General features: G+C 39.2%; 1 protein-coding gene across 1 annotated transcript in view; it reads right to left on the reverse strand.

Annotated features, from left to right (window-relative positions):
- The window catches only part of trip11 (thyroid hormone receptor interactor 11), a 98997-nt gene that overhangs the window by 43776 nt on the left and 41085 nt on the right, over positions 1–14136 (reverse strand). The window contains exons 10-12 of the mRNA XM_072568245.1: positions 12033–12242; positions 8124–11144; positions 4441–4581 (exon numbers count right to left, since the gene is read on the reverse strand). Coding sequence (XP_072424346.1) covers positions 4441–4581; positions 8124–11144; positions 12033–12242 — 3372 coding nt within the window. The remainder of the gene's footprint in view (positions 1–4440; positions 4582–8123; positions 11145–12032; positions 12243–14136) is intronic.

Consider the following 14136-nt stretch of genomic DNA (forward strand, 5'->3'; position numbering starts at 1 on the left):
AGACCTCACATACTGGGAAATGTGGGATGATGGTTCACCACTGTGAGATTAACTATACACTGACAAGATGTAGTAATTGTCCTTTGGTGTTACCTTGTCTTGGGAAAGATCTGTAGTGTTGGCATGCCAAGAAAGGAAGTGAGAAAGTGAGGACTGCAAATGCTGGACATCAGAGTTGAGAGCGTGGTGCTGGAAAGGCACAGGTCAGGCAACATCCGAGGTGCAGGAGAATCGACATTTCAGGCATAAACCCTTCATCAGGAATGAGGCTCATTCCTGATGAAGGGCTTATGCCCAAAATGTGGCTTCTCCTGCTTCTTGACCTGCTGTGCTTTTCTAGCACCACACTCTCAATACAAAGAAAGACAAGTTATTATAAAAGGGACAATCTTATAAACTAATTAGCATGTTAAGAATTCATCAGAAATCATCCTTAAGATGTCCATTACTTTTAAAGAAACTAATCAGGACTGGGGAATAAAGTATGTAGCAAATCCAAGGCTGAACACGACCTGTTCATATGTTAGCAAGCCAATTACAGTTAAGTACGTCTGTGATCATTTACACTGGGTAATGGCTAGCAAGGTTTAATAAGTTGTGATTTTTAGTGTTTTAGTGCATGCCAGTAAGCAGAATAGAATAGACTAATGCCCAATCAATTTGATCAAGAATTGGTATCACAAAGTGGATACAGTGAAAATCACTGCTTTTGTTACCTATTATTTTTTTAAGAATCACTAAAAAAAAACTTAATAATTACACAGAACTTGTCAAAATATATTTGTTCCTGGAATTGGTCTTGTAATTTATCAAATTAATTAAACCTTTAGCATGGGTTAATTCCCAAAATCTTACGTCAGATTCTAGCAATCTGTCTTTTGCTTTAGCAGATCTACTGAGCCAAGTGGAAGTTACCCTGAAGAATTTCCAATTCCAATGAAATGCATGCTTATCAGTAATGTTTTATGCCATTAACCTGGGCACTTAAGCATTAAAGATCCTGATATGTAATAAACAGGAGTTGTTTTTACTCACTGTCTTCTCCTAGTCCCACACACATTGAGCTGACTGGTAATTTTTGTTTAACACCTTCTACAATTATCAGCTGGGCAACACACTATTGCATCAAGATGTCATCATTTTCAGCCTGTTATCTACTAAGCCTAACATTAAGCTATGGAGAGTTGTGAAAATATAAATGATGAAGAACAGCATGCTGAAAACACCTTCCAAACTAAACTAAAACAAATCAATGGAAAGTACAGAACCCATACTTGTACTACAGACACCCTCGAAGTTCACATAGCATAGCAAGATATAAAAAGAGGCATGAAAAAGCTGAAGAAATTAGATACATAGATACCCAGAGCTTGATGGCTTGGATACTGACAATTAATATTTAAAACAGAACTTTTCATTTTTATTCTCTATCACTCACAAGTGTGTGTATAAAGAAATCCCAAAAGGTACGGGTAGGGAGGCTTAGAAAGGTTCTGACAGTCTTGAATGCACCCTTCCCATTACAAAGCTTTTAAGTCTCTGCACAGGATGCTTGCCACAACTCAACTGCATGTAGAACATTAAAGAAAAGCACACCAGGGAAGATTGAACTCCAGCCTTCAACTTAAATCTGATTCACAATAGCCAGTGTTCCAATTTCAAGCCTGCAGTAGCAACCATGTCAACATCAGGAGCTTCTAACATGACCGTATTTAGACTTTCCATCATATTTACAATGGGGCTGGTTGACTCACTGTCCAATACAGCAATAGCTTATGTGATGGTACACTTTGGTTTACGTTGACACCAGGTCATGACCTGCAACAGAAGTTTGTGCACTTAACACATATACTTCTTCAATTTCTCTAAGGGTAGTCTAAGCCAGGCTTGATAAGAATCTTTTGGTTGTTTTATATCATCAATCAACACATCAACAATTATAATTAGATTCACCTATGCAATTAAAGAACTTATTTTTACATAACGATACTCAAGAAAATATGGAACCTAATCATGGTGAGTCATATATTTCACTTACACTCAGATAACTAATAGTTTATTTTGCTAACTACCTTGTTGAAGCTTTCTCTGCTCAGAGCTCATGAACTGCTCTGTCACCGGACATTTTCCTCAGACGAGTCTACTGCTTCCCTTCCTCCTTCCTGTCAAGTCAAACCTTACTCGTGGTCCTCCAGTGTGGTTTTAATCTGCACCCTGATCTCTCATCTTGTTATTCCCACCTTGCCCTAACTACTACTCACCTTTCCTTGAAGATTATTTAATTGCAAACCACATCTCCTACATTATCAAGTTTTTGAATATTTGATTTTCCTCTTGCCTCCCATTATCTTTGGTTACTTCTAATCAAGCACTATTTCCTTTCTTTTCAATCATAATTTCACTGAAGACACTCATCCATGCAACCTTACTCCAAACTCCTGCCTCCAAACTCCCCAACATCTCCAAAACACCAAGATTCATGCATATCTCTCCATGAGCTTTCTGCCCATCTCAAAGTTCTCAAAACGTTCCTAACCAAATGTATGAACAACATCCTCAGTAACCACCACAAGTTGCATTATCCCTAATCATTCTGTCAGAAAACTTTGACATGGTTCACTGCCTTAACTTGCTCAAACAGTTCTTCACCATTATCCAGTTAAGTGGGGCCGTCCTTTACTTCTCTTTGCACAACTCAGACCTAGCCAATCATACCTAAATCAGGTTCAGCAAAGGCTTCCCTTCTCACCTGGGTTAAGACTTACTGGGGAGCATTCTTAAAATTGAGACCTGGAGGCATCATAAGAGTTAAAGTTGTTTAACTAAACAAGTACAGGGAGTTCCTTAATTTATCTATCTTTTAGACTTAGATAGACAGAAAGGATAGAACAGGTTTCTACACTTAACAAGAATTACTACTTATTACAAATAAACAGATTCAAGCTAAATTAAGCAATTTTGAACCATCAGAAAATAACTTCTACTAATTAAAACTAACCACTTTTACTAGAGTGGGGGAGTCTAAAACTAGAGGACATAAGTTTAACGTGAGAGGGGAAGTATTTAAGAAGGACCTGAGGGGTATGTATTCATGAGGTAAAAACAATGACTGCAGATGCTGGAAACCAGATTCTGGATTAGTGGTGCTGGAAGAGCACAGCAGTTCAGGCAGCATCCAAGTAGCTTCGAAATCGACGTTTCGGGCAAAAGCCCTTCAGCAGAGGATGGTGCGTGTATGGAATGAGCTGCCAGAGGAAGTGACAAAGGTTGGTACAATTATATTTAAAAGGAAGCTGAATGTGTCTATGAACAGAAAGAGATTAGAAGAATATAGGCCAAATGCTGATAAATGGGATTAGGTCAGATTCAATGGTTGGTCAGCACAGGCAATTTGGATTTAAGGGTCTGTTTCCAAGCTGTATGACTTGAAGACTCTATACTACCTGGCCATTAGTCCACAGATCAATCAGCAACTTGCTTCTAGTTGATTCTCCATTTGTACACATAGCACTTGGCTCCAGCTTGTCTACTAACCACCAACTGCTGCTTCAAGCAGCAACACTAAGGCAGCATTTGCAAAGAGTATCAAGTTACTTGCTTTCAAAAAGTGTACCAATCCCTCAACAATCCTTGGTTTTTAATACAGTTCAGAAGTAAAATGACAGAAAAATAAAAGGTCTTTACATCTATTTTCCCACTTTAGAAGTCTCGGAATAAAGAATTCTCGGACGCTTCTTGAAGGCCAAGCACCCCATTATTAAAAAAAATCTGACAATAGAGTCAGATTGCACATGTGCATTATTAGAAGTTGGACACCAGAAGAAATGCTCATGATTGAGATGCTTAATATCATTATGACACTAGGACAATGTCAACGCTCTTGTCCAAAGGACGAAGATGCAACACAGCTCCCTTTCTAAGTTTACAGCAATATTGACACGAAGTTAATTGGCTTGATAACAATGTCATTCTCTTCCCACCACCATACAAGGCCACTTGGACCAGAGCCCTTGCAACATGTTTGATCCATGACTGTGACGTTCGGTTGTGCAGGACAGATCTTTCTCAGACATGAAGAGTTTGAGTTACTTTGCCAATTTGGAATGTGGCTGGTTCACAATCTAGTTAAATTGAACAAAATGCTCATAGAAGGTGAAAGGAATGCAAGCACCATGTGTGCTGATATCAATTGCTGCACTGGCTGAATCAAACAACACTCATTCAGTCAATCCATATAGCTGTCAGTACAAGTGGCAGAAGTTAAAGCAACACTGTGAACTAATGTTTATCAGGAATTAGATACAACCCAAAACCACTGATCTGGAGAAGAATTAGATTCAAGCCCTTGATTTGCAATTTGCCACATCTTTCAGTTGTGCTCAGCACACTTTACAACAATTGTGAGGCTTAAATTTAATGACTACTTCAATAATACATTACCTCATTGACTAATGCAGAGTTTTCCATCTGTTTTTGTTTGAGGGCCAGCATTACTTGGTCTCTCTCATGCTGAAACATCCCAGCTTGCTCTTGCATTGATTTCACTTCATTCAGCAGTTGATTTAACTCACCAGTCTTTCCCTTCAAAATTATGAAATAGAGCTGATCAATTTCAAAATGAAGCTCAAATTTAGCAGGACAGAAGGCAAGTTTATTTTAAAAATACATCAAACACCAGGACTGTACTGCTTTTGTTCGCTATGTTAAAACAAAAAGTTGGTAAGTTGAGCCATTTAGTCATGTCTAGACTTCTATTTTTTTCAAATACCAACAATACCAATTATATGAACTTTCTTCATGTTTTTAGAATGTCTATTATATTGCTGATATAGAAATTTAAAGTCTTGGGTATTACTGGGAAAAGACATGTTTTGTTGAAGTTTTGCATTTGCACTCATCTATCCACACAGTACACCTGCTTCAAATCAACAAAGTAGGGGCTGCCATTCGCTGGCTCCTTTCTCAGGACATTGCCTTGCTCAAGTATACAGTCATCAGGTCTGGTTTATAATTTAATTTTAAAAACTGTGGATGCTGAAGGGGAGGAGGGTCACTGGATCCGAAACATTAACTCTGCTTTTTCTCCACGTTGCTGCCTGGCTTGGTGAGTTTCTCCAGCAATTTTTGTTTTTGTATAATTTGACAATGATTGACTGTGAACTGCCATTCTGTATTAATGGGCATATTCACCATGACAATGCCTCTATCATCAGACTCCATTTTATCAATCAATCAATTTGCACATTATACTCGTGCTACATACAGAACTGGTGTTTTCGCAAGTGACTTTACGAGTGCAAGGCAAAATGACACAACAAAAATGTTTATTTTCAGCAATACCCAAGTCCTGCACTACCAAGTGACAATTTTAAATCTCATTTGACCAAGAGTTGTTATTCCCCTCCTCCCGCCAAGCATTTCAATCACAGGAAGCATTCATGAGCATCTTCAATACAAACGGGGGCAGAAAGTATTGAGATGCAAGAGACGGTGTTCTTCTTGAAATCACTTCAACATCCAACCAAAGAAACTATTCTAGTGGATGGGAAAACAAAGATCTCAAATAGTAACATGGTTTCCAGGTCAATTTTCAGACCAATGTGAAACTGCAGAAAACAGACAATCCTTTTCATTAACATAACTGGAACCATCTAACAGGAAAACAGAAATAACTTTACAATTGTAATCAGGTGATAAAATTTGCAAGTCTTTCAAATGAAGAACTGTGACTTATCTTTGACAAAGTAAATGCCGAGTCACCTCCGGCTCAATGTGGTCATAGAGAACAAAATACTTGCTTCTTTAGAGGCATTATGTATAGAAGAAAGGAGGGATAAGAGACTTAAAAACAGAAACAGAAAATACTGGAAATACTCAGCACATTAGACAGCATTTGCTGAGAGAAAAACTGAGTTATCATTTTAATTCCTACACATATTCAGAAAATTTAATTTGGTCAAGAAATATCATTCACATATTTAACAAATGTATAAATGCAAGACAATCTGGATGAGGGATGGCATAAAATGTAGAGCTTATTGTTGGCTCCATGAGCACAAGGATTAAATCGATGTTGGAGGTGTCAAGTATATAAAGAAAAGTTATTTTGCAATCTTATGTTGCTAGAACTGAGGAGAAGATGGAATAAGAGGGAAAAAAAAACAAATCAGGTTATTTAAATCAGATATGGAAAATGCAATAAGAAAGCAAGTTTGTACACACTGGGCAACAAAGGATGTTGGGAGTGTTCCATTTTCCATAAAGTTCTCAGGAGTCCCCTCTCCTTACTAAAAGATTGGATGGAAAGAATTGTCAATAATACAGAAAATAAGTGATGCACATTAACAAGAATTTAAAAGCCCCAAAGTCTAGCCAATTAGGAAAAGACTGAACTTACCCAGTTACAACACTACCCAGAAAGTCTTTAAGGCTGTGTCTGATGGCTCATTGGTCTATTCTCCTCTAGAGGAGGCCAGATTGTGAGCGGCGACTGCAGTAGTCTAGATTGTGTGAAGTGCAGATAAAGTACTGCTTCACCTGAAAAGGTGTGTTTGAGCCCTTGGATACAGAGGAGGGATGATGTGAACGGACAGGTGTTAAGTCTTCTGCTGTGAGGTTGTTGTGGCGGGGGGGGGGGTTTGGAAGTGAAGGAACAGCGGACAAGGGATTGGATAAACTACATTGGGGAAGCTAACACAGACTGGGTGACCGCTTCACAAGACAACCCTGAATTTCCAGTTATCTCCCACTTCAACACAGTGTTCTGTTCCCTGGCCAACATCTGTGTCTCAGGCTTGCTGTTGTGCTCCAACGAAACTCAGTGCAAGCTGGAAGAGCAGCACTTCATTTTCCGCTTGGGGATTTTACAGTCTTCCAGACTCTATATTGAGCTCAATAGCTTTAGGGCTTGAGCTCTTCCATGTCCTTACCCCAATCCCACAAATCGGGTCTTGTTATCACAATCTGCTATTATACACCACCCACTGTTAGCCTTTAACAGTCCCCATTAATAGCTATTCACCCTCCTAGCCAGATCGTAATCTAAATCTTTGTCTGTCCAACTGTTCTTCTCTCTCTTTGGCCTCTGTTCCTACATATCGTTTACTCCTTACCCCAGCCTATCTTCTGCATATAAACTGACATTTTCCTAGTGACCATCAGTTCTGTGGAAGGGTCACATGACCTGAAACTTTCACTCTGATTTCTCGCCACAGATGCTGCCAGACCCTGCTGAGCTTTTCTAGTAATTTCTGGTTTTGCTTCAGCTCACTGCTTGCTCCATGAGCCCAAGGATTAAATCCAAGTTGGAGGTGTCAAGTATATGAAGCAAAGTTATTTTACAAACTTTTATGCTGCCAGAAACTGAAAAGAAGTTGGAATGAGAACAAAAGTCAATAAGTTAGGTTATTTAAGTCAGATAGGGATAATGCAATAAAAAAGCAAGTATGCACTTATTGGGGCAAAGGATGTTGCAAGTGTTACATTTTCCGTACAGTTTTCAAGAGACCCCTCTCCTCACCAACAGGAAGACTGGTTGTAAATAATTGACATTAACGCAGAAAAGAAGCAAGTGAGGACTGCAGATGCTGGGGATCAGAGCTTAAAAATGTGTTGCTGGAAAAGCGCAGCAGGTCAGGCAGCATCAAAGGAGAAGGAGAATCGACGCTTCGGGCATAAGCCCTTCTTCAGGAATTCCTGAAGAAGGGCTTATGCCCGAAATGTCGATTCTCCTTCTCCTTTGATGCTGCCTGACCTGCTGCGCTTTTCCAGCAACACATTTTTAAGCATTAACACAGAAAATCAATTATTAATGTTAACAGAAATTTAAAAGCCACAAAGTCTAGCCAATCAAGAAAAGGACCGACTACAAATTTACCCAGAAAGTCTTTAAGGCTGTGGCCTGATAGATTAGTTATAGATCGATGAGCTATTTGTTGGGATGCTTTTACTCTACTGAAAATAAGAAAATGAGTCAAATACAAACAAACAGTCTTATTTAGTCAAGTAATTCTGATCAAAATTAGAAGCACAGACATGTTTCAATAAATTTTTGCTTAGTCATACGGCAAATTAATTTTAAACCTGTTCAATCGAAACTGCAAACATTAAAGTTTTGAACTAACCTCTTCTTTCTCCTTTAGCAGCTTTTCTAAAGCAGAAGCCTTTTCTTTCATGGAATTTGTCTCAAATTCCCTTTCTCTCAACATCATAGAAAACTGCATATTAGTCTCCTGCAGGGCTCGAAATTCAGTTTCTTTTTCTCTCGATTTAGCTACAATCTGGTCGTTCTCTTCTTGGACTTTATGAACATCCATCTCTAAAAATGAAATTCGCTCTTTCAGATTAGTGACAGCTTGCTTCAAAACTTCATTTTCAGCATCCCTGTTCCTTAGGCTCTCGGTCACTGATGACAACTGATCACTTTTTGATTTAATGAGAAGATCTTTTTCTCTGAATGATCTTTGAAGCTCCTCATTTCTTTCCCTTACATGTTTCATCTCCAGGGCAGTAGCACCTTGTTCCTTTTTGCCCATTTCAGCATCTGCTGCCTGAGAGTTCAATGATTTTACGTTATTTTGAAGTTCAACTATTGTGGCCTCCTTTCCCTCTAACACCTTGTTCAAGCGTTCTACTTCTTGTTGCAGTTTTTTAATTTGGTCAAGTTGTTCTTCGGAAGAAAATCCACTGCAAGAAACTGGTGTTTGCAATACTCCAGATACAGGTACCCCATCCAACTTGTCAAGTATAAGGTTCTTGGTACTGCTGAGCTGCCCAATACTTTGCTGGACCTCAGCCAATTCTTGACTTAAGGTTTGCAATCTCTTCTCCTTTTGCTCGTAACTGTGAATTAATCGGTTGTAGTCTACTTGAAGCCGGGAGTTACAGTCACCATCCGTTGACAAGCGGCCCTGAAGTTTAAGGAGCTCGTGCTGCAGCTGAGCAGATTCATGCTGCATGTTCTGAACAGTAGTGATCACCTGTTGCTTCCATTCCTCCATTTTCTTTACTTGCTGTTTTAGTTTGTCACGCTCTTGCAAAAGCTCTTCAAACTGATTACTGCTCACCAAGCCTGATTCGCCTCCAGATCCCATTCCAGATGTCTGCAAGACAGTTACTAAAGTTTGGCACTTCTGGGTAAGGGCATCTATTTCCATGTCCTTCTCACGTATAATCCGGGATAAATTCTGGATTGTTTCCCGTACCATGTCTTGACTTTCATTCTCATACTTATTGACCATTTTCAGATTTTCTTCTTGTAGCTTCAACAGAGCAGCTTCTTTTGCAGCTACAATGTCCATCATTCTATGATATTCAGTCTTCAGTTGGCTGTTCTCCCTTGTCTTTTCATTTAATACTGCTAGCATTTGCTCTCTCTCCATTGCGTAAGCCTGCAGTTGCTGTTGCAAGTAGGCCACATCTGCACCAACTTGCATATACGAGCCAGGTGTCACCCGCGCATGAAGTGTTTGGATCTCCACATTTTTCTGTTGAATGATTTGAGTAAGTCTACCGACTTCATCTTTGAAAACAGGTAACTGATCCAACTGCTTATTCAGAGACAAATATTTTTCATTTAGTACTTTTATCTCCATTTCTTTTTCTTTCAGTCCATTAACCAGCCGGTCAATCTCCACTTTGGACAAATCATGTTTTTCATTGCCATTTTCTCCATTCACTGTTAGCACTTTAGTTTCTTGGAGAATGACTGGAGCATCTGCAGGAGAGACTGGGGCCTCCCTCTGACACTGAGTTCTCATTTGATCAATGGACTCCTGCAAGCTGTGAATTTCTTTATCTTTCTCTGAAATTAATTTTTCATACATTGAAGTAATCTCTTGACACTGTGTTTTTGCTTCGTCCCCTTCTTTCCCTTGTGCTTGTATAGAACGTTGAAGCTCTAAAACATTTTGCTTTTGCTGCTCAACTGTCTTTTTGTGCTGCCTTATTTCCTCTTCAAGACTGTTCTTTTTATTGTTCAGTTCAGTTATCTCTGTCTCAAGCTCGATTATTATGTCAAGGGTCTTGGGTTCAGCAGTAGGCTGAGGCCTGCTTTGTTGGTCCCGGAAGCGATCCATTTCTTCCTTGAGGTGGTTGTTTTCCTCTTTCATTGCACTTAATTGTCGGTCTTTCTCTTCAAGACTTTGCTTCAAGGATTCGCAATCTCTGGAAATGTTTACATTCTTTTCAAGTTCTTGTTGTAACTCTGAACTTCTTTCGTTGAGTGCTTCAACAAATACCTCCTTTTCATTCAAAAGATCAGTCAACTGCTGCTGTCCATCCAAACTAGATTTCAGCATTTCTCTAGTCTCTTCATGGTCGGTTTCTAGTTGCTGTACAGTACGTTTGAGTTCTTCAATCTTAAAGTCCTTTTCCTGGTTAGCCTTGATAAGATGGTCATGCTCTTTCTGCAAAGTTGTTGCATCTAAATTTCGAGCCTTTGTTAGCTCCTCAATAGTGTGCTCATATTTTGCCGCCTCTTCATTTACCCGTTTCTCAGCCTGGTTCAATTCAAACTGCAGCTGGGCCTTCTCCATTCGCAATGCCTCTAGTAAAGTGACTCCCTCCTTGGAAATCTCATTTCTACTGGCTACAGCTGCCTCAAGCTGCTCTTTAACATCATTTATAGTTACAGTGGCTTCCTCCTTTTCTGCAGCCAACTTTTCATTCTGAATTTTGAGGTCAATTTGTATCTCATCATTTATACATTTCATTTCTGAGACCTGTTTCCTTAGCTCTGAAATTTCACTCTCTTTAACTTGCAGCAATTCTTCTTGACCTTGTTTGCTTAAAGCTTGCTGAACAGCTTGTGTTAACTCTGCCTTGACTATTGACAGTTGCGATTCAGTACTCTGCACCTTCTTCAAAAGATTTAAATTTTCAGCCTTCAAGTCAGAGCTATGCGTGTTTGATTTGCTCAACTCCTCCATTAGGCCTTTGACCTTCATCTCCAGCTGCTGCTTGCTCATATGCAGATCGTTAAGTGCAAAAGCACTCTGACTCAGCTTGTCTCTCTGAGACTCTAGCTCTTTTACCATTAATGCCTTATCAACTGCAACAATCTCCAGTTCTGATTGCAATTCTTTGAGCTTGTTTTCAGAATCTTTCCGCTGCTGCGCCAGTAGATCTTTCAATGTGATCACATGCTTTAGGAAAAGATAAGAAAGCATAATGTTATTCTGGCATGTTCAGCTGTATTCTGTTTACTGTATAAACTCACTGAATGCCAAATTGCCAAAGGTACAAGTTGCTCCTAATGTTTCGCCATGTGCATGCCAGTTGGGAAAAAGCAATTCTATATGGAAAGAGGAAGAAAGGAGAGAAAAATGGAGGAAGGAAAACAAACAAAACATTGATACTAATGCTCAGTCATCCAGCACCAGAAACCTGTGGCTAATGTCCAAAATACAAAGAGCCAGATGGCATGGAAAGGTACAACAGGGGAAAAAAAGACTACAAACAAAAAAAAAAGCAATGATCCAAAAAGGTCAAAATAGACTATTTATAGTTTGTCAATAATTGCATTTCTAAACAAATCTTTAATGATAAAAATGTGCATATTTAAAACAAAATGTAAATACTACACACTAATATTTCAATGTTTTAAACATGTCCCATAATGGACTGCACAACTGAGCTCCAGACCCAAGGAAAATAAACATGCAGGGTTATGGGGCGAGAGCAGGTGCATGCAACGGATTGGCTTGTTCCAGAGAACCAGACGGTTTGATGGGCTGAATACCCTCCTTACTGTGTCATGCTGACTCAAGAAAATAACACTGAAGGACAGCCAACTTGACTGTTCTCTCTCTGCATAAACTGCAACATTGAAACTGGATTAAAATCATCTAAAATGCTCACCTAAAATTGCAACTACAGGAAAAATGCAACAATTCAAAGTAAACTTTCCTTTTGGAATTATTTATGGAAATAATTAAAAATTGGATAGTTATAACTGAACACTCATTTTTCTAAAGCAATTAGAAATAAGCAGCTAGCAATTATGGGAGTGCAAGTGATAGAATAATGCATACCTCAGTGGCTTCTTGATTCTGCTTATCCAGTTCTTCAAGTTCAGACATTAATGTGTCTTTCTGCATGGAAATCTCCAGCAATTCACTCTCTTTAGTTGACAAATTGTGCCTGAGCTCACTCACTTCCTTTGTCAGACTGTTCAGGTCTGAAAGAGAATTTCCATTCCCCTGCATATTCTGCAGCTTTGAAAGTTCCTCTTGGATAGCATCCTAGCATAGAAAGGAAAATAATTTTTGTCAATTTTCACACATTACTATGGAGCAGATAAAATTTTCAGCCAGTTTGTATTGTTAAAAATAGCAACTGCCTGCAATAACCAATTAACCAGGTCCAGTACGGTTTTAAGTTAGAGATAAACCTTCAACCAATGTATAAAATGCATGCGTGTTAGTACACGGAATAAACACGGGCTAATAGCTGAGAAGCAATGCCAGACTCTGAGTTTAATGATTACTGTTCATGAGCTGGACAAGACATGTACGATTGTGAATGTCAACCTATTCCATGTTCAACAAGGTGGGACAACACCACTGAAAAATTGAATGTGACATGTTTTACTCAAGTTATGCCAAATTTCAGGCGCAACATATATCACATTCTAGAAAACCACAATCAGCTTCAAAAACAGAAACTGCTGAAAAAAAGCTTAACAGGTCTGGCAGCATCTGTGGAGAGAAATCAGAGTTACCATTTCAGGTTGAGTGACCCCTCAGTAGGGTCATAAGAAAGGTCACTGGACTGGAAGCATTAACTGTGATTTCTCTCCATAAATGCTACCAAAGCAGCCGAGTTTTTCCAGCAATTTCTGTTTTCATTTCTGATTTACAGCATTCAGAGTTTTCATATAATCAGCTTGGATTAGTGCAGAACCAGCAAGTACACACCCAAGCTCAGAGAATTTCAGGGTAGATTGATAGAACAAGGACTTACAGACATCCTCAACAAGCAGACAAGGACATTCATAATTGTACAGCATTGAAAACAACACAATTTAAGAAAGGTGAGCACAAGCGAGACTATTCTACTGTTATCTAAATTGCACCACAGTCTTGTTTGCAATCAGAGTGCAGTGAGGAGAAACCCAGTTTCCAGTACCAGTAATGCCTCATAGGTTCCATTAGTGTGCCAGGTTAACAGATTACTTGTTAGCAGTATTATGCAATTATAAAGCCAACATATGATCTTCCTAACTGCTCACTGCATCTGCTTGCTAGCCTTCAGTGTTTTATGTTTAAGATCACCCAAGTCCCTTCGACTTCAACACATCCCAATCGTTCACCATTTAATAAATACTCTACATTTCTAATTTTCCTCCCAAAGTGGAAAACTTCAAAATTACATTCCATTAGCCACACCCTTGTCCATTCACTTAACCGATCCAAATCGATTTGAAGCTTCTGATTCTATGAATCCTCTGCACAACTCAGTGCCAGATTGTTGTTTTGTCATCCATAAACTTGGAAATGTCATACTTTATTTGGTCCCTCCAAATAAAGCATTGATATACAGTGTGAAGAGCTTAGGCCATTGCACTGATCTTTGCAGTATTTCAATAGTCACAGCTGGCTGACCTCAACGCCCAGTTTACTCTTCACCTGCTTTCTGTCAGTTAAACAATTCTCAGTCCACACCAGTACATTTACACAATTTCATATACTCTAATTTTGCATTCTGACCTACCTTGTGGGACTTTATAGAGTCAGAGATGTAGAGGACAGAAACCGACTTGTCTAACTCATCCATGCAGACCAGATATCTTAAATAAAACTCATCCTATTTGCCAGCATTTGGCCCACATCCCTCTCAACCCTTCCTATTCATATACCCACCTCGATGCCTTTTAAATATTGTAACTGTACCAGCCTCAATCACTACCTCTGGCAGCTCATTCCATACACACACCACCCTGTGAGAAAATGTTGCCCTTTTATATCTTTCTCCTCTCACCATAAACCAATGCCATCTGGTTTTGGACTCCCCCACCCCAGGAAATGACATTGTCTATTTATCCTATCCATGTCCCTCATGATTTTGTAAACCTCTGCAAGGTCACCCCTCAACCTCCGACACTCCAGGAAAAATAAGCCCAGTCTATTCAGCCTC

The sequence above is a fragment of the Chiloscyllium punctatum genome, chromosome 4 (genome assembly GCF_047496795.1).
Source record: "Chiloscyllium punctatum isolate Juve2018m chromosome 4, sChiPun1.3, whole genome shotgun sequence".
NCBI lineage: Eukaryota > Metazoa > Chordata > Chondrichthyes > Orectolobiformes > Hemiscylliidae > Chiloscyllium > Chiloscyllium punctatum.